Source organism: Rhipicephalus microplus, unplaced genomic scaffold (genome assembly GCF_043290135.1).
Source record: "Rhipicephalus microplus isolate Deutch F79 unplaced genomic scaffold, USDA_Rmic scaffold_237, whole genome shotgun sequence".
In the NCBI taxonomy this organism is placed as follows: domain Eukaryota; kingdom Metazoa; phylum Arthropoda; class Arachnida; order Ixodida; family Ixodidae; genus Rhipicephalus; species Rhipicephalus microplus.
Window position 1 is genome coordinate 223,081 of NW_027464808.1, and position 19,722 is coordinate 242,802.

Sequence of the window (19,722 nt, forward strand, 5' to 3'; positions counted from 1 at the left end):
AACGCGAAAAAAACATTAGGAAAAAGTGTTATTCGGAGCTAAAGCAAACAAAAGTATCAACTTAAAGGGGCACTGAAGTGAATATTTAGTCTTCGGTTTGTTGGTCCAAATAAAAGGGTTGGTGTCGAGAGACCTAAAACGAGTATTGCGGTGCTCGGAAACGCGTCAAATATATTTTCGACAGCCACTACCTTAAAAGGGCGCTTTCGGTTTCGATATCGACGACGCGGCTTCTCCGTGACGTGTCAAAGCAGTGTGACGTCACGTGAAAACAGCAACGGGCGACGTACTAGCGGCAAGTCTCTCCCCTCATCGTGGTGCACATAAACAAGGACGAGTGAATCGTCGTCCACTCACCCTGACAATGATTTCGACAATTTCGGCCGCGTTCGGGAGGCAGAGCTCGCAAATTCAGTAACTGTCTTTACTCGTCGGGATAATGTCTACTGCAGTGGAGCTGGCTTGCTCATGCTCAGCTATGAAGACTTTAAAATCAATATAATACATTTTATACGTGTTGCCTGACTCCAGTGTTTTGAGAGTGTTGACACTGGATCCCAAGAAAACAAAAAAAGTGTCCCTTTCACGGTGTCTTCAAATAGTGTCAATACCCCTATAAGGAATAGATTTGTTGGCTGAACTTTATTTTAGTTTCTATGTAAAAAAAATCGTCTTTAGGCTAAGAGCAGTTTACCTCTATTGCTTAAGTCACAATAATAACTTCTCAGATCCTGCCTCGCATTTCCGATGGAGGCGAAAGTGTTGTAGGCCCGTGTACTCAGATTTGAGTGCACGTTAAAGAACCCCAGGTGGTAGAAATTTCCGGAGCCCTGCACTGCGGCGTCTCTCATAATCATATGGTGGTTTTGGGACGTTAAACCCCACAAATAAATCAATCAAGCAGATCCTGCCTCAAACTAACAATGGTTTGCACTATCGTGAAAATGTTGAACGGCCAGTAAAAATGGCGGGAAAGTTGGAATTTTTTGACCATGGGGTGGCTTTCAGCTCTCCCATAGTAGATGTACTAAGTACTCTGAATCGTTAACCACTTCTTCTAAACACACAACGCAGAGTAGCCGAGTCATTAACGGTCGGAAGCACACGCAGCCACGACGTTTTAGGGGCGAAGCTCCTTAAGGCGTGGGTCTGCCCATCCCTTGTATGTATGTAGTAGTACGTAGCCACCGGTGGCACATACCCGCTCTAGACTGGGTATGTGCCACAGGGGATGAGAGGTCGGAGAGGGTGGTACTTGGAGTGTTCACTAGATGGACGCACGGATGGACGGACAAACAGACTAGCTGACGGACGGACGGATAGATAGGTGCGCGAACGTGCGCAAGCACGGACGGGCTGACGAAAGCTTCGTCCCAATCACCATTCACGTGGATATGCTGGGATTTTTTAAGTGCGAATGCACTTTATAAGCGACCCTGAATCCGACATCCGCGGTGCGCCTCCTCCTCTTCCCTAGCAACGGCGCGAGGAGCGGAGAGGAGCAACGGGGCAGCAACGTCACACATCACGTGATTGCGCGCGCCCGCGCAACCACGACTTGCTCGAGATCGGCAAGTCGTCATAGGTATGGATCCATCGCAGGCATCAACCTCGACTGCGATGCCCCCAACAACGAGTACAACGCAATCGAATGCGAGCATTGCACGCGTCGTTGAAGATGTCGCGCCGGTTGAAGACAAGGCAGCGCGGCGAAGGGTTCGTGATGCCGAGCGCAAGTGGGCGAAGCGGGCCGCGGACATAAACATCATTATAGTGTGAATTTACTCTCACATATACGCGTAAACTCACCAAGATTTCCCGAGAGGGTCTAATGGTTGCTGGGAATCGCAATGTGATCTTGCGGGGGAGTTTATGTTAACTCTGGCGAATGCCAACGGATTTTAACTTTACTTCCCCTCATAGCATCACCCCGTGCATTCGCACTTAACCGTGTTCACCCTCGGTGAAACGCTTGAGAGATTTTCTTTGTTTTTGCGTTCCTATTGAAGTCTATTGATGTATATATATTAGAGTGTCGTCTTTCTTTTCAACCAGGCCACCAAGCCACCCCCCTTCCTCTATACAGCCTCTCGGTCCGTCACCCGGGAAAGCTCACGAACATGCGGTCATGAGATCGCTTGTGTCATCTGCGTGATCGGCATGACATTAGACAGTTATAGTTTAGCGTTAGCGTGATAGCGTAGGTTAAGGGAATGACGCTACCGTGCCGCTAACGTTCGTTGTAGGCAGCGTCTTATAGTTTAGCGAAATCGCGCTTACGTGGTTTAGGTGCCTCCAAGTGGTATGGAGGCGCCACCTATTAGATGGTTAATAAGTTAAACAGTGAAAATGAAAAGAAAACGAGAATGTTTGACCATGTTACCGCGCGAAGAATTGCTAGAAGTTTATTTTTGTGATAATAAAAGTAAATAAATATGAACCACGTACAAAACGCGAAAACATCTGCGTTGCCGATTTGTTTACATTGATCTTGTAGTTAGGCCTAGGCGCGTTCGAAATGGGAAGCTATCTCAAAAACTACGCCAAGTTATCCGTAATACATGGTCATCGAAGCTAACTGGAGGCAAGCGAAGCCACTTTGAACAGTCGTTTGCTGCGAACAAGGTGAATCCTAATTTCAACAACTACGCCAAAATCACTTTGAAGCGGGCGTCCGAGAGTGCCGCCATGTTTACGTACACTACGTGCACCTAACGCTACCTTAAATCTGAAAAATACCGCGCGTACGGTACGCGGTACGCGTAACGTACGTATCTGCGCATGCGCACTTCGATTCCGGTATCACGGTAAGCCCGGTATACTATAACTCTCTATCTTTGATCGGAAATCGTGGGAGCCGGCGGCCGCTCGGAATGAATGCGAAGTTCTTGAAGAAGGGAAAAAGGCCCCTAATTTTTGTCTGCCTAATTGGCGACACGGCGCAGTGCCTAAACGCCCGCACGGCGGCCGTTCGACAGAGGATATGGCCAGTTAAGAGAGGAGGCTCGGCCTTTTGGGCTCGGCCTTTTCGGTTGGTTTGAACATTTCGACAGCAGCAGCACGGGTTGTGCACCCCAGAAACTTCTGGTCTATTCAATCATCACTCCCTAACACCGAAGCAAAAGGCGTGCTTTTCAAGTTGCCCCAGAATAAGCAGATTCTTTTGAAGGTAAAGTTAGGAACTAGCTCTTGCAATATTATGTTTAGCTTATAAGAAACTTTTATTTCAATTACTGGCCGCGCACAACGATAAAAGTAGTGAAAATTTATGGGCTATTTGCTAAGGTTTTCGTTCCCCGCCAATGCTATTAGGATACACCAGCGCACAAAAGCAAAAGCCAAGAAGCAAAAATGCCAGAGTGCCGGAGAGCGCTAGCTGCTTTCTATATTAGGTAAAGTTAGTTCCTATTAGTTCTTATGGGGTTGACATGCCATCTATACTCTGCGATGCCGCACAAGCAGGACGTCCTTGTGCAGAAACCAGTTTTGCGATTGTTTCCAGCGCCACGCAGAATGTGGCATGAAAAAGTCGGCACGACACGGCACATGCATGGTGAACCCGAGTTGTTTGTCTTTTTGGTAACTTTTTACGTCCTTAGTCAAAAACAAACCAGCCCTACAGAATAACAGAGTGTTGGGCTATAGTTGTTTATGGCTCATAGTGAATTTTGTGGGGCAGCGTTATATGGGCACCACATACCCTGCCTTTTCTCGTTCTTGTATTCGACCTAACGCTGCCCCACATGATTTGCTATAGCCTGTTCAGCTTTCCAGTACGCTGGAGATGTCAACATGTTTCTCGGTCTGGTGGCGATATTTCGCACGAGACTCCAGTCCCGTTCCCCCGCAAACTTCACAAGGGCGAAAGGCCACGTGACCACTCCACAACCACAGGCCTGCCTCTTGTTATGGGCTACTTTTCATAAAGCATCTAAGTGCCACCATCTTGTTCTGGGAAGTCTATTGTTTCTTAATTCTCTACATTGCGACATGAATAAATAAGGCCATGAAACATTGTATGCACCAACCAGACCGTTTCCATGCATATTCGCGGGCCCTAACACTGTTTATTTGATAACCATACGAAATACAAAAGCTAACAGCCCAATGCAAGGAGCCCTTCAAACCCCTTGGTAACCTGCATAAGTACTGTTATACTGTTAAGCTTTACAAGCCACCAGTTTTCAATCGGTGCTATCGTTCGGGTGAGTGAAAAATCTTGCTGTTCATAAAAGATAGGTATAGCTTCCAATGTGTATTGCCTTTATTAAAACGGATGATGCTTGGACCAGTTTGCCCGCACTTAAGAAAGATGAAACAACGCAAGACAGAACATGCACGCAGAAAGACGCGCCGGTACAGCGTTAACTCACACATCTTGAATTTTTTTAGAAACGCAAGGATCTCTGTGGCATTCATCAGATAGGGAAATTACAAAAAAAATTCCGCCATATCCACGAAGTGAATGATGATGAGTGGGCGAAGCTCCGGAGGTAAACCTGGTAAACCATGAATCCCCTGTACATTTTGCCCACTCGATTTTATTACATCGCTCCCCCTAGCGTACGTCGCCGCACTAAATCGAACGATTGCCTTCAACCAATGACACGCGCCATATGCGACATCATTCCTATTTTATAAGATCTCGCGTCTTTCATCAACTACAAGTACCGCTTTCTAGTTTATAACATTTTGCATCTTTTCATCATCAGCTACAAGTACCACCATCTAGTAAACACTACAAGAACTAAACGAGAGGTGGCTACATACAGGAGACGGTACCGCCATCTAGTGAACACTGCAAGAACTAAACTAGAGGTGGCTACATACAGGGGACGGTACCGCCATCTAGTGAACACTGCAAGAACTAAACTAGGGGTGGCTACATACAGGCTACAGGGGACGCACAGCCCACGCCCTAAGGAGCTTCGCCCCTAAAAGTCTTTCGATTACGATGACGCGTTTCAAGAAGCTGCCAATACAGGTAAAACAAGAAAGTGCAGCAGCGCGAACTAAAACATGCAAACTGAGGCACGCTCGTGGTCAAGCGGAAAGGACAAAATGAACGTATATATCATGGTATATAAATATTCAAATTTTTCCACCAATCCAAGACCCAATCGAAATCTGAAACAGCATGGAAGTTACACAAGCTCAAAGCTACTGCGCTGCATCCACGTCTTTCTGTGTATCTAGTTTTTCTCACGTTTTTTCTTTCAAATTTTCCAAGTTTTTGCAACTGCACATCTGAACGCTTCGCTGTCTTCAACTTCGGGCCAAGTCAATCAACCTTCGCCGATTTCAAGAGTGCCTCGAGCCCTGCAGGCGATCGCTACTGCAGGAAAACTCTCGACAGGCAAGCTTCATAGCCGGTCCCCCATTAGCGTAACCCAGCGTACTTCATCGTTCTCACGGCGTCCTTCACCATGCTGGTGTCCTTCTCATTCCAGCCGATGGCCGTGTAGCTGGGCCGGTCCTGGCGCCAGGTCAGAGGAGTGACCAGTTTCTTGACCATCTGCGCCAACCGGTTAGAAAAAATATGGTTACAAGGAGCTACCTAGGGGAATAGTGAGAGAGTGAGGTGGAAGGGAGGGAGTGATAACACTGTGGCACGTGGCAACTTAGGTGCGCTTTGAGCAAGTGCACTTCACCGCGAGTGTCAATTGCGCACGAGAATGTTTAGTGTCACTCGCTGCAAGGATAGTTGCCGGAAAATGCGTTCGCCAACTTGACTTCGCTTCGACAGTGCAGGTTCGGTAGCAGTGCCTTGCACGTAAGTACGCTGTGTATAAGAGTAAAAAAGCAGCGCTCAAAGTATTTTTAAACCATATTTTTTTCTTAAGAATACTGCTATACATTAAAACAAGCCATAATACAACAAAAAGTTCGCTGCCCCACCATGGTGGTCTAGTGGCTAAGATACTCGGCTGCTGACCCACAGGTCGCGGGATCGAATCCCGGCTGCGGCGGCTGCATTTCCGATGGAGGCGGAAATGTTGCAAGCCCGTGTGCTTAGATTTGGGTGCACGTTAAAGAACCCCAGGTGGTCGAAATTTCCGCCGCCCTCCACCACGGCGTCTCTCATAATCATATGGTGATTTTGGGACGTTAAACCCCATATATAAATCAAATCAAAACTTCGCTACTGTCGCCCTCGGGCAGTTTGCGGCCACGTCCGCTTGGGGGATGTGGTCTTCATGCGGAAACACATGCATGCTATGACCGCGTCAGTCGCGTTTTTTGCACAGGTGTAGGTGAGTCGTTCTTTAGTCGCTTGCAATGACGTGTGCCATTGTTGCTACTACGGCAAAGACAAAGTGGTCTGACGATTAGCCACGGGCGCGAAAAGAAACATGTTGCACTACAGTTATCCGCCAAACGCCCCTGCCACCATTTCTAAAGTGCACTTCACTTTCTCGTGTAGCCGCGCGCCACCAAAGTGACACCTTGTGATGTGTGCATGAATATGTGTAAGTACACTCGCTTTAAGTGCACTATCACCGCCAGCCATGTGTCACCGAAGTTTTACAGTCATAGCACAGAAAACGCAACCAACCGAGACGTCTGTACAAAGCCACGCGTTCCTTACATTCAATTCGTATCTCACCGGCTGAAGAAAGTGAGAAGTATACGTCTGGTACTGATGCAGTTTTTACGGCCGCCATTAAGCTAGTAGATATGATATGTGCCGCCATGCAGAGAAATATTGAGAGGGTAATAGACTAGAAGTGGACTGGCGTTTCTTTCGTAAAACACGCGCAACAGATTTCCCAGCTGAATTACGGGAGCGTTAAGTTACTTTCATAGCTGCGACTGCTTCTACGTTAGGCAGACGGGTCGGTCTGCGAACCCAAGATTCATGTAACAATAAGAGATCGCTAATTCCACACTGAATATGTAACCTTTACACTACCAACAGTGTGTATTCACACCGCAATTCGTTGAATGCATACTTTTACACAGGAAGAAGAATGTAAAGACACGTAATAATAATAATAATATTAATAATAATAATAATAATAATAATAATAATAATAATAATAATAATAATAATAATAATAATAATAATAATAATAATAACCACATGCATTAGTCGAAGGTACATTCACTTGTATAAAGGCAAATTCAAATGCCCTAAAAGTTATCTCTCACGTAAACCCCTCGCACTCCACGGCTTACATAAGGTATCGCCTCTAGCCCGGGCATGCGTAGAAGGTTTTCTGTCTACATTCTTTTCGGTCGCGGAGCACCTTCTCAGTTGTATACATAGTCAGCGTTCGTGTTCTCCACTTTTCTTATGCGCATTCGCACGTCTTTTAAGACGAATCGTTACTAAATATGCCAGCCTTTTTTTATTCTTAGTGGTCACTCACTCACCTCACTCAGTTACTCCCTTCCTCAAACGCTCACCCATACTCACCAACTCAATCACCTATCATCGCTCACTCGCTCAATCACTCGTTTGCACTCACTTACTCACTCGCACACTTATCCACACTCACAACCTACATCACCGCGGCGAACGACCGTTAACGTTCAACCAACCGAGGCAATACGGAAAGGCCCGTGAACCTTACAAGGCTAATCGGATTGCTACGGTCGTACGTATATATAAACAGCTTTTTTCTTGATTGCTCACTTTCAAAACCTCGAGAACGTGCGTGAGCTCCTTATAACTGCGACCGAGTTCCATGGTGACGAAGCCGTAGTGGTAGAATCGCATGCCCCAGTACCGCGACACGCTGGAAGCTGCCGCCTCCTTGGACAGGTCAAGGTGGACTGCGCCCAAGGCCCTGAAGAGAAATCATTAAACAAAAATTAACTAGGGAGCATAACCAGATGACGATATAATATTTCGCATTGGTATTTAATATTCTCACAAGAGCTCTTGCCTTCGACCATCGGACAATCTATTTATAGCACTTCTTTTCTTTTTTACGTGTTGCGTCACGTTACGTTTGCCAATCTGTACTATTTAATATTCTGCTGTGTTGTGGGGAGGGGGGGGGGGGGGGGTCTTCACGACACACCGTGCTCGGAGGAAGCCTTGCGGCTGCTGTTCCAGTTGTCACGTGATCATAGACGGCGGTGGCGAGCTAGGAGATGGGCGGAGCCTGCGCGCCGTGACGTCGACACAAGCGCCTCAGTGATTTGACGTCGCCTACCCCTATTTACAAACATGTAATAAATATGTCTATAGTGTATAGAATAAACTATTTTATAGTCAAAACTTGAGAAGTCAGGGGAGGCCCCGCCCAAACGACCAAAACGCGGCAGCCGATCACTCCGAGCGACTCAACAAATAGCGCCGCTCTTGCTTTCGGCAACGTTCTTTGTAGGTGGGGTAAGTGGCAATCCTGTTCGTGACGTAAGTCTGGAGTACACACGCCCATTGGTGCAAACTAGTGGGCATCCGCCTTTGAGGAGGAAATGCTGCTGACTTCTGAAGTTGACACAGAGTACAGTACGTTATGGTCTCAGACTCCGTGCACATGACAAGGTCACTCACACGACGGGAAAACTGATGCCGTATTCGGTCCTGGTGTGCCGGCCGGCCGACTCCATGAATGTCGCCTGGTCCGCGGTCATTCCCTCGAGGAAACCCTTGTGCGAGCGGGTGTAGAACTGTTCGCAGAAAGTGTAGTCGCACACGCCGTCTGGCGGCAGAGCCACGACTGTCTCCTCGTTGGACCCATAGTGACAGATCACGGACTGGGCCAGTGGGCTCTTGACTGTGCGTACGTGCAGCCGAAGGCAATCCAATTACAAACGTCATTGTATACCACGATATTGATGAGAACAGACAGTAATGACAGGGAGAGTATATATAGATGATGTTATTAGAATTACAATGTAAATGTGAAGAAGCATTCTCCAGAAATACTTGTTGCTGGACTACTTGGTGTCGGATCACAATCATAATGTAGCGCAAAATAATAAAAAAACAAGACGCACACAAAGTGCTTGTGGTGTGTCGTTCTTTGTGTCCGCCTTGTCGTATTTTTGCAGTACATGATGAATGTGAAATGTGAAGAAAGAAAAGTGGACGAAAATATAACTTGCCATCGGTAGGATCCGAACCTGCGACCTTCGAATAACGCGTCCGATGCTCCACCACTGAGCTACACGGTGGCTGGCATCCCCCCGTCCGCCTTAGAGGATGTGCATTTAAACGTGGGAGCGTCAGTCAGCACATATGTACCCTCTAAAACGACCCCTTAAATTTACACCATCAATCATTAGAGCATGGTGATTTTAGCGCTACAAAGTACGAACGCATGTGAGAGACAGACAGGCGCTAGCTGTCGCAGCAGCTGCTGATCACCTCGTAAACTGTGATAGGCGTATACTATATAAAGGAAGAAAAAACGAAGTAACTGTGTTAGTGACACGTTCAGCTGCTTGTAAAGCCGGGTGCACTGTTAAAGGGAACACATGCATCCACAGCATGTTTGTATTTCACTCACTTGCAAAAGCATAGCGACTTATGTTTACAAGTGACTCCTTATGATTGGCCGTTCTGGCTCCTTTTGACCGATTAGTGACATGCATAAACCTTTTTTTCATATGAAGTTGCATACAGGACCGACAATGTGAACCATGCTCACTGCAGTGTTTGTTCCCTTTAACGGTGAATGGTATTGTACAAGAACAAAATTGTTATTTTTTAATATCGCAGCGCCAGAGTACCCTCTAGTTAATTTTAGGAAACTCTATGGTATCAGCGGCAGTGTGACATCGCACTTGCATGCAGCGCCGCCGAGACGAAGCGGCTATGCGGGAGACTAAAATGAGCTACATGCGTGTCAATTTCCTTTTTTTTTTTCTGTATCATCCGTATTGTTCTGCCTTCTTCGTTTCGGGTATCAACAGAGCAGCTTGTGCGCAGTGCACCCACATTCATGAGTTCGACAAAACTGAAGCAGTTATATCTCAGTAGGACAACCGCTTCTTCAGGCTGTAGCACGTATTAGAGACTTGCAAGGCCTCGTGTTACAGCAACCAGCTGCGCCAGAGGCAATGCACAGGACCGTAGACAAACTTAACAGCTTAGCTGATTGATTGATTGATTGATTGATTGATTGATTGATTGATTGATTGATTGATTGATATGTGGGGTTCGTCCCCAAACCCTCATATGATTATGAGGGACGCAGTAGCAGAGAGCTCCGGAAATTTCGACCACCTGGGGTTCTTTAACGTGCACGCAAATCTGAGTACACGGGCCTAAAGCATCTTCGACTCCATCGAAAATGCAGCCACCGCAACCGGGAGTCGATCACGAGAACTGCGTGTCAGCAGTAGAGTACCTATAGACCACCGTGGCGGGGACTGGAGAGCTTTTCTTCCTCTCGCACCAGTCTAAATTACAATTACAGAAATATTTTCAAAATAAGTTGCATTCCACACTTTTGACTCTATGGCTGCTGTGCAAAATGGATGTTCCGTATTCTAATAAATATTCAGTTTAGTGAACTTTCAGTGAGTAGCCTTGAAGTTCGCTGTACTGTATTGAATCGTCCACGGCAAGTCTGCTGTTTCCCAGATGTTTCTATAGCCTCCTCAGCCGAAATCACTTTTGGGCTAACATTGGCACGTGGCGTATACCTTTCACGAAGACCTGGCTTCGAAGCACATCCCCGGAAAGAAGTTTAATTTTGTTTATTTATTATTTACATCGTGCACGCGCGCAAGCTGTGGTATTGGAACAAGACCACTAAAACTTCACGTAAAGTGAGTTTACTTGGTGCAGTTTAGCTGATACACCCTGTACGAATGCTGTGGTTCAGTAACGGCATTAACAATTCGTGGCCATGAGGGGGTGTCGCTGGAGCGTACAGTTTCGACAAGCGGGATTTGTTTTCGACTCTGCAACTTCAAAGCAGCTGCAGCCTTGAGCAAGACACGTCCGTTTGTCGGAACAGTCAGCTTTGCAGCAATTCCCTCTCTCCCCCCCTTTTCGCGCTCACAAATTTTTCATCTCTTCAAGTTTCCCCCTTTCCATTAACAATAACGGTATAGCACGGCAACATGCTGAAACACTGTATCGCTATGGAAGAAACAAGATAGGTGATGGGCGAAACACAATGCCAACCTGGCTATAAGAAAGTACTTACGTACTGTACAAGAACGAAACCATATCAGCAGTGCGTTGACTTACTTCGCGGAGTTTTAGGCGTGGTCCTGACTCCATCGGTGATTGGCCAGCCTGTTGCGCTCTCTGTGCGATACGGAAACAAAGTGAAATTGAATGCACAAAGCCTTATGGCCAGGATGTAAAAGTATGCTTGAAATTTTTGGGAACGTCATGCATTTTGGCACATAACGTTATGAGCTTGCAGTGCCTCACAAAAAAAAACATCCATTTCGTTATATACTATCCAACGTGACCCGAGCAGCAGCCTGTGGTGGTGCCAACAGCGACAGAAGCAATGCAGCCCCGAGAAGTGAGCTTTAGACGGTGAACACAACGCAAGACGCTTTCAATGGCCCTCTTTCTTGGCGGGAAATCCAAAAATAACTACATTTTGAGCAAAGACTGCCATTGGGCGCAATGTTATATGGATGATGCTTAGTCTCGGATATAAGTGTGTAGGTCAGCTTACAGTGCTTCTGGAAAACTGAGCAACAAAGTGTTCCAATTGTTAGCATATATTGCTGTTTTATTGAACATTTCTCGATCTCTGAGAGAACGGTTCATTAGGACAAACGGGGGTCGCTTTAGGAGCAATGAGTGATTCAAATTTATTTATTCAATTTCTGGCTTTCCAGATAAGTTACTTAGAACTTTTTTCTCCATGTTTGTCTAGACAAAAAGCCAATATATGACACTTTTTTAGAGAACTGATGTATGGCACCAAATTCATATGTGAAAATGTGCGTGCGTGTGTGGTGGATATTAAAGTGCGTTTGTTTCATATTCGTACCTTTTTTACCGTACCACTTATAAATACAATATTCTCATGTAGAAAACAAAAGTGTTTGCGGCATAATAACTTCTTGATTTGTTTTAAAGTATCTGGGTTAATCACGACGCTTGCAATAATAAAATAAACTGCATGCGAAAATACGCGAAAGTCTGTCGAGCTTATACGCAATGTCTTTCAATGCACTATATATATATATATATATATATATATATATATATATATATATATATATATATATATATATATATATATGTGTGTGTGTGTGTGTGTGTGTGTGTGTGTGTGTGTGTGTGTGTGTGTGTGTGTGTGTGTGTGTGCGTGTGCGTGTGCGTGTGTGTGTGTGTGTGTGTGTAACGTAAGAAGTAGAAGCGGAGAAGGAAGAAGTGCAGAATAGACTGAACATGGCGTATGAGCCAGGCCACGTCTCCCATTCATCATAGAGTCACACGAGTCGACAGGATGAATACCTGGCGGCCACTTCATCAACCAGCCACCATCTTCGAACGTCTCAGCAAGACGCAGTGACCGAACTTAGACCACGAAAATACATCCCAACACTACACCAAGACAAGCATCATGACAGCACCATCAGACGACCTTGACATCCCCAAGTACACCGGATCAGCGGACGACGGACCCGTACAGGACTAGTTCAACCTTTTCGAGCTCCACGCTGCCGCTGCATCCTGGTCGGAACGGGAGATGATCATAAACTTCACTGACTACATCTCAGGTGAGGCATTCAAGTTTTACCTCACCCACATCTTCGAGAATGATGAGTCTTGGAAAAAGATCAAAGAAGAAATGTTCAATCGTTTCAAGGAATACGATGAAGACCTGTTCATACTTCGTCAGCGGAAAGCTTTTCAACTCGCCCATCAGAGTTACACGAAGTCTTCCCGCAGTAAGCCTATTTTCCAAACGAGACCTCAGACAAAATATACCATTGTACCATCATATGACTCTTCCGAAAAAAACGTCACGCATTCGAACACGGACTGGTAACTTGCACGTCGCAACAGACAAGGTAAAGCCTCCGTATACCGAAAGGAATCTAGACCATTTCGCCAAAAGACTAAACCTAAAGCCGGCTTTCCCAAGAGCAATGAAATCGGCATTTTCAACGTATTCCCTGCACCACAACACTTCACATTTTACTGAACCACACAAATCCCTTGATGCTTCGTGTCATACACAAGGCCCAGACGGTTTCGAACGTGCGACGGAATGTACGCGTGACGAGCTGGTAAATCCTCACAATACCAGCCCATACCCTGACGTTCCGGACCAGGGTCGTTCGACCGACATTGTCAGCCTAACTACGCTGCAAACATAAAAACATACGCCATCAGAACCACCTGAAGCCATGTCTGTTGTGCTCTCATCGTCAAGTGATAACACACTTGTGAGTCAAAGCACTGCAGGAATTTCGAATCCACCAACGCCGGCGCATTGTCAACTGACAGAAGCCTTTACAATCAAGGATGACTCAGAACCATCTTGGGAGCTTTCTCGTCAGCCTGTCACGCTGCTTTCATCGCAAGACAAGCCCAGCAGTACAGTATCGACTACCGATGATCACATCACCATCTAAAGAAAAGCAGACTCCTGTTCCTGAGAGACGCTCATCTGACCAACTTTCGCAACAAAACGAGCATTTTCATCAAAGCCAACTCCACGAGCTCCAGGAACTACAACGGCTACTCGAACAAGAACAACGATCAAGTGAAACCTCCTCACGAGTACACTTGTGGCTTAAAGGTAATTAAGAGACAACAGCAATTAAAGAAGCAAAGACAAAGTCAATGCCTAAGCCATCATCGCACAAAGCAACGTCGACAAAATTTTCTGCACCAGTTCTGAAGGCCGTGTCTGCGATCCAACGAACCGAGAGAACGCCACAGAAAGTTACGAAAAAGGCATGAAGCTACCACGTATACAACGGAGGAAAAAAGACTTCCTCCCATCAGCCTTGGCTCTCACGCACGCCGGCTAGAAGCAAAGCGTCTGTTGTCACGACGGCGCTGGATTTGATGCCAAAGACATCCGTCAATCCACTGCTACACAGATTTCAAGCCTTGTTCGTTCCTCACAAGACCTCAAGTCGTGTCATCATCAGTGCAGATGTGCAGGGCGGGGTTATGCCATCCAGGACGCAACAGCCAGCCTCGTCCACCCGAGTTCTCTTAGATATGGCCGGACTGCTTTTATCTGCTGTAGATTTTTTGTGCGAGTCAAGGAACTCCCTTCTGAAATGGAACTATGGTGCATTTTGACATTTTTCACTCGCTTTAACACCCGTTTTTGTTGTTTTGTTAAGTGTCTGACACGATTTGATTCGGGGGGAGGGGGAATCCTGTAACGTAAGAAGGTAGCGATGGTTAGGAGTTAGAAGTAGAAGCGGAGAAGGAAGAAGTGCAGAATAGAATCAACATGGCCTATGAGCCAGGCCACGTCTTCCATTCATCATAGCGTCATATATATATATATATATATATATATATATATATATATATATATATATATATATATATATATATATATATATATATATATATATATATATATATATATATATATATATATATATATATATATATAATACGCGCGTGTACACGATACTCACCATTTGATGCGTTATCGGGCATATCCACAGGAAATGTGGGCATTTGACCTGACCTTTCTGCAAGCACAAAGTGTTGTTTTGTCAGCCAAGTAAAAAATGAACAGGTTCGAAACACACACATTCATAAGTCATGCGCACAAAATAGCTCTCATTTGCATTTTTTTCTAATAGGAGATTGCTCTTCCAAATTTGGTTGATTGATTCATTCATTATTTATTCGGTCATTCATTCATTAATCGATCACTCTTATTGATTCATTCGTTCGCTCACTGTCCCCTTTTTAACCGCGATATATGGGCTGAGAAAGATAACATTGCAAAGGAGTTAGTTCTGCGAGATGCCGCAAAGAGGCGGAATGGTTATGAAAAGGGTAACTGGTAACCTTGCTGCTTTGTACTAAAAAACCAGCGATTGTCAATTACGTTTTTGAAGAATACAATATGTAGACCTGGCAATCATTCTCGCTACCAGTTTAAACTTATATTGTGACGAAGCCTTGGAACTCTGCATCGGGTCGTCTTTTCCAGCGCCTTAGCGGGTCACTCTATTCGGCTCCTTTTCTGAAAGAACTCCACTCGTGCTGGGGGTGACTGCACCTCTTCGGGTGGCGGTTTTGCAATATTTATATCCCCTAAAATTGCCCATAGAGATGAAATTACATATCTGTCAATGACTTCCGAGGAAGTGAGATTCTAGAGTTAGACATTACTATTCTCTAGTACCTCCCATTCTCGTTAATAAATACATATTCTTCATCGGGTGTACAAAAGGCTGCCTTTCTGGATACTGCAGTTTCATATTGCCAAAAAGGTATCATACTAGTGTCTGACTTCAACTCTCATCCTATTTCGTGGGGCTTTAGAACTGATTTGAATGGGAAACGTCTGTGGGGCCGGGTTAATAAGAATAATTTTGTATGTGAAAAGAAAATAACTCTTACTTTTATGTGCAATCAGTCCTATTCTGAGCTGGACATGACTTTTTCTAGTGTTAACCTCCCCATGTAATAATTGTCTGCGATTAATTCTGGCACAAGTAGCGACCACATGCCTATTGTTTGAGGTGGTACGCCCAGCAACTTCCATGCTTAGACCATCGGTTACGCACGTGAATTTCAGCACATTGAAAAAAAGTATTACGAGCGACTTTATCTAGCCAAATAGACTATGGAGAACCAGACGGCACCAGATTAAGCGAAATCTTAAAAGACTTGTTGAATAGATTCAAATTTACCATACAAAGTTACAAAAGCACTTCTACCAACCCTTGGTGGAATGCTGAGTGTTCGCGGGCTTCTATAGGTTAAAGAAAGCTGTATAGAAAAAAAAATACTTTGCAACCATAGCCCTTGCAATTCGAGTTAATATAACGTAATGTACAAATGAAGAGGATTGGTATACTAAATGCCCACAGTATATGCAGCCGCTGTTTTAAAAAAAAACAGTGAAATGCAAAGATGCAAAGAACAAATTTGACGCGAACGATCTGGGTTTATTACAAAGGCGGCCAATATAAAAGCACTATTGCAACTTACGAGAACTCGGAAAGCTATTCTGGAGCTTAAAAACGTGGGATCTGTGGTATCAACGCCAGGTGAACTGAAAACGTTTCTCAAATATATAGGTCAGGACGTATAAAGTCGTTTTATGACTGTTCTCTTATACCAACCGCAATCCCTCCATAGGAGCGAGGATTTTGAAGAGGTCTCAGCTGCAGAAGTAACACATCTAGTAAGAAGACTGCCTGATTCCACTTCAGGTCTTGCTGGTACATATATAAACGACGTCAGTAATAAACTCAGTACATGAAATTTACCCCTTTGGTCTACTTGAAATCGTTGATCACTCAATTAGAAATTCTAATAAATCTCTCCTGACTGGGGAGTTGCGAGAGTGATTCCGTTATTAAAAAAGCAAGACGCTGGGTTTACTATAGAAAATACCAGGCCTATAGCACTCACATGATTTGATTCGTGGGGTTTTACGTCCCAAAACCACCATACGATTATGAGAGACGCCGTATATAGTGGAGGGCTCCGGAAATTTCGACCACCTGGGGTTCTTTAACGCGCACCCAAATCTGGGTACACGGGCCTACAACATTTCCGCCTCCATCGGAAATGCAGCCGCCGCAGCCGGGATTCGATCCCGCAACCTGCTCGTCAGCAGCCGAGTACCTTAGCCACTAGACCACCGCGGCGGGGCAGGACTCACATTGAATCTATAGTAAAACACGTTGAAAGAATTTTACATAGTCGTGCAGATCGCTGGATGTCGGATGTCGCTGGATGTCGGACTCTGAGCCCATTTAAAATTGGATTCAGGCGTGGTTGCTCTATTTGGTGTGCGCATGTTGATCACGAGAGTATAATACAGCTTGCCTGATATCAAAAACAATTTTTCGCTTAAGTAAATTTGCACATCACAAAAGCCTATGGCAATGTAGAGCATGTAAAAGTAGTAGAGCCGCTTCATAACTTAAGACTGCCACAATTCTTTGTGGCAATGGTCTCTGACTTCTTAGGTGGTCGATAATTTCATTGATCGCAATCCGGGGCTAATTACTAATTCACAATTACAATTCTGTAAAATATCGGGAAACGCGGTGGCTCTCGCAATAGTCAGTATTATCACCGTTATTATTTAATGTACTTGTGTTTACTATTCTCATACAGTATAGGATGTGCAGGTGTATGTGCATGCCGATAACATCGCTTTTTTTCGCTACATCGGCAGACATTCACACAATTCACCAAATTCTGCAAACGAGTGAATAGCATGGATAAATGGCTGGAGGGTGTTCACTTAACACTCGACACTAACAAGAGCACAATTGTAGTTTTCGCACAAAATATCCCAGTGCAAATTTCGTAGCTGTACAGGTCGATTCCGTTAAAAATTTGGGAATAACCTACACCGAAAAACCTAACTGGAGACCACATATCAAAAACATTGCTGCAGAGAGGGCACGCGCAGTATAAGACTGCTGCACAGGGTCGGCTATAGACATGCAGGTTTGCGCGTAGAAGTGTTCGCCGTGATTTATTGCATGCACACTCGGCCGATATTAGTATTCGGCTGCGTTTTGTTTAGTGGCGCTCCAGCTAAAAAAGTTAAGACTACTGTTTCTGTATGAACGTGAACCGTTGCGCTGGGGCTACCTAAGTTCGTTGCAGACAACGTTCTTTATAAAAAAATAACGCCTGCCTTTTCTTGTAAAAAGATTTCATATTTAAACAAAACGGGAATTCTTAAATATATGTACTTCACAAAGGAGACCACAGTAAGTTTTAAATAAGCAGAATGTCTCATTTTTAACCATCACTAGTCCAGTCTACGTTGCCCCCTAGTAAATTTTATACAGAAACATTTGGACGCATTAAAGGTTTACGTCTGGAATGTTCTTGTACTCAGCACTGTAGAAGTAACTACATTGCTGAGTAACTATATATATATATATATATATATATATATATATATATATATATATATATATATATATATATATATATATATATATATATATCAATAATGCTAAATGTTTACCTTATCAATATATAAATGACATTTTAGAAAATCATTTGGCCAATCTAGAAACAAACATTGCGATAACCACTGGTGCTTCCGTTTGTGATGAGAAGGCAGGTGTGGGACCAATTAGTGAACATCTGGGTAGGATTTTTTTTTTCATTTTGGCTCTGTAATACTACGCACTAAATCTATTCCACCTGGTTCAAAGAAGAATGGGAGGAGATACCATAAATACGCGTTATTATTTCATATACCACGGGCTGTACGCAACAAACTGAATACAACGCATACAGTGTTTGAACACGCACCAAGCAGGAAGGCCCATGCTAAGTACGAGGCACAGACGGTGACCATGAAGACGACCATAAGCCCCAAGATCACCGTCCACTTGTCATAAGGGGATGGCTGCTGACTGGAAAAAAAATAAAAACGCATATGACGCACAGTCATGTGCAAATGAGCTGCGAACAAGTTAATGTTACCTGAAACGCGTTCCTTGGTTCTCGCTTCCGCCACTATAGCTCAATGATTTAGACTTGGAAGTTTATTTTGAGGTCTGCAAACGACTTGTGGTAACCCGATATTTTGCAGTCCGAGATAATCATCTCAATTTATCACCCGAGAAACCTGTTCTGTAATTTATTACGGCGAAGGCATTTAAAAAGCCATCTAACGCTTGATAACACCGGTACCGACTGCATAACTCGTAGTGGCACTCGCCAGAACTACTGCGAGCGGAAATGACGCCGGAAGGTTGCCGCCATATGATTGGATAAATGTAACGTTAAATGTGATCGCGACATTGCATCAAAATAGGGATTACTATTGGATTTATTTTTTTCATTAGCATAATTTTTCATTCAAAGCGACAGAGAATAAAGCTCTCCGACTTTTCCAGCTTTGAAAATTCAAGATTGGTCAAAAAAGTGTGCCGAACGCCATGTGCTGGAGGAAACGCGCCAGCGATGGCCCGGGCGCCGTTATTTGAAGAAACTAATATAAAAAAATGTAAGAGCGTTGATATATATACGTCATTGCAAAAAATAAAGATTATAGAAGCGTTCGCGAGCTGACTCGTTTCGCACGTGTCGTTCCCTCTTCAAGTACCACATTGTTTGTTACCATCGCAACGACATCCTTAATACGCTGGACGTAACAGGCAATATGTCATGCGAGCTTCCTGTTCATTTCATTGGGCAGCCTTCCGACGTCAGGGGGCGAAGGAAACACGGTTAAGGCGAGCCCGCGAAAATCGAGTTGAGGGTAAGCATCCATTTCAGTGTGTTTTGATATCTCCACGCTGAATAACTTTTTACAGCGTGGCCCTATCGCTGCCGTTCTTGCGGCACTTATCTCTTAAGCCGTCAGTGTACGCAACCAGCTCGAAAAACATGTAAAACTATGGAAGTCGTGAAAAGTGTTAGAGGGCCCCTTTAATGTATCATTCTCGCGGTAATCGACGTCCATCCGTTCGCTGGAACGGTTCAAGTGACGGCGCGCCAACGGACGCCGGTCGCGTTGGTCGCGCCTCACATCGGACTATAACAGCGTTCGTGTTTGGCTGTAGTAGCGTCGCTACTCTAGCGCATAGAGTTTCCTAATATACACAAGAGGGAACTCTGGCACAACTGCCTAT

General features: G+C 44.8%; 1 protein-coding gene across 1 annotated transcript in view; it reads right to left on the minus strand.

Moving 5' to 3' along the window:
- Positions 1 to 18,479, minus strand: part of LOC142792737 (uncharacterized) — a 36,427-nt gene extending 17,948 nt beyond the window's left edge. Inside the window, exons 1-6 of the mRNA XM_075885661.1 lie at positions 18,395 to 18,479; positions 14,557 to 14,613; positions 11,162 to 11,221; positions 8,510 to 8,732; positions 7,640 to 7,793; positions 5,400 to 5,515 (exon numbers count right to left, since the gene is read on the minus strand). Of these exons, the coding sequence (XP_075741776.1) occupies positions 5,400 to 5,515; positions 7,640 to 7,793; positions 8,510 to 8,732; positions 11,162 to 11,221; positions 14,557 to 14,613; positions 18,395 to 18,452 (668 nt within the window). The 5' untranslated portion in view covers positions 18,453 to 18,479. The remainder of the gene's footprint in view (positions 1 to 5,399; positions 5,516 to 7,639; positions 7,794 to 8,509; positions 8,733 to 11,161; positions 11,222 to 14,556; positions 14,614 to 18,394) is intronic.
- Positions 18,480 to 19,722: the final 1,243 nt, after the last annotated feature.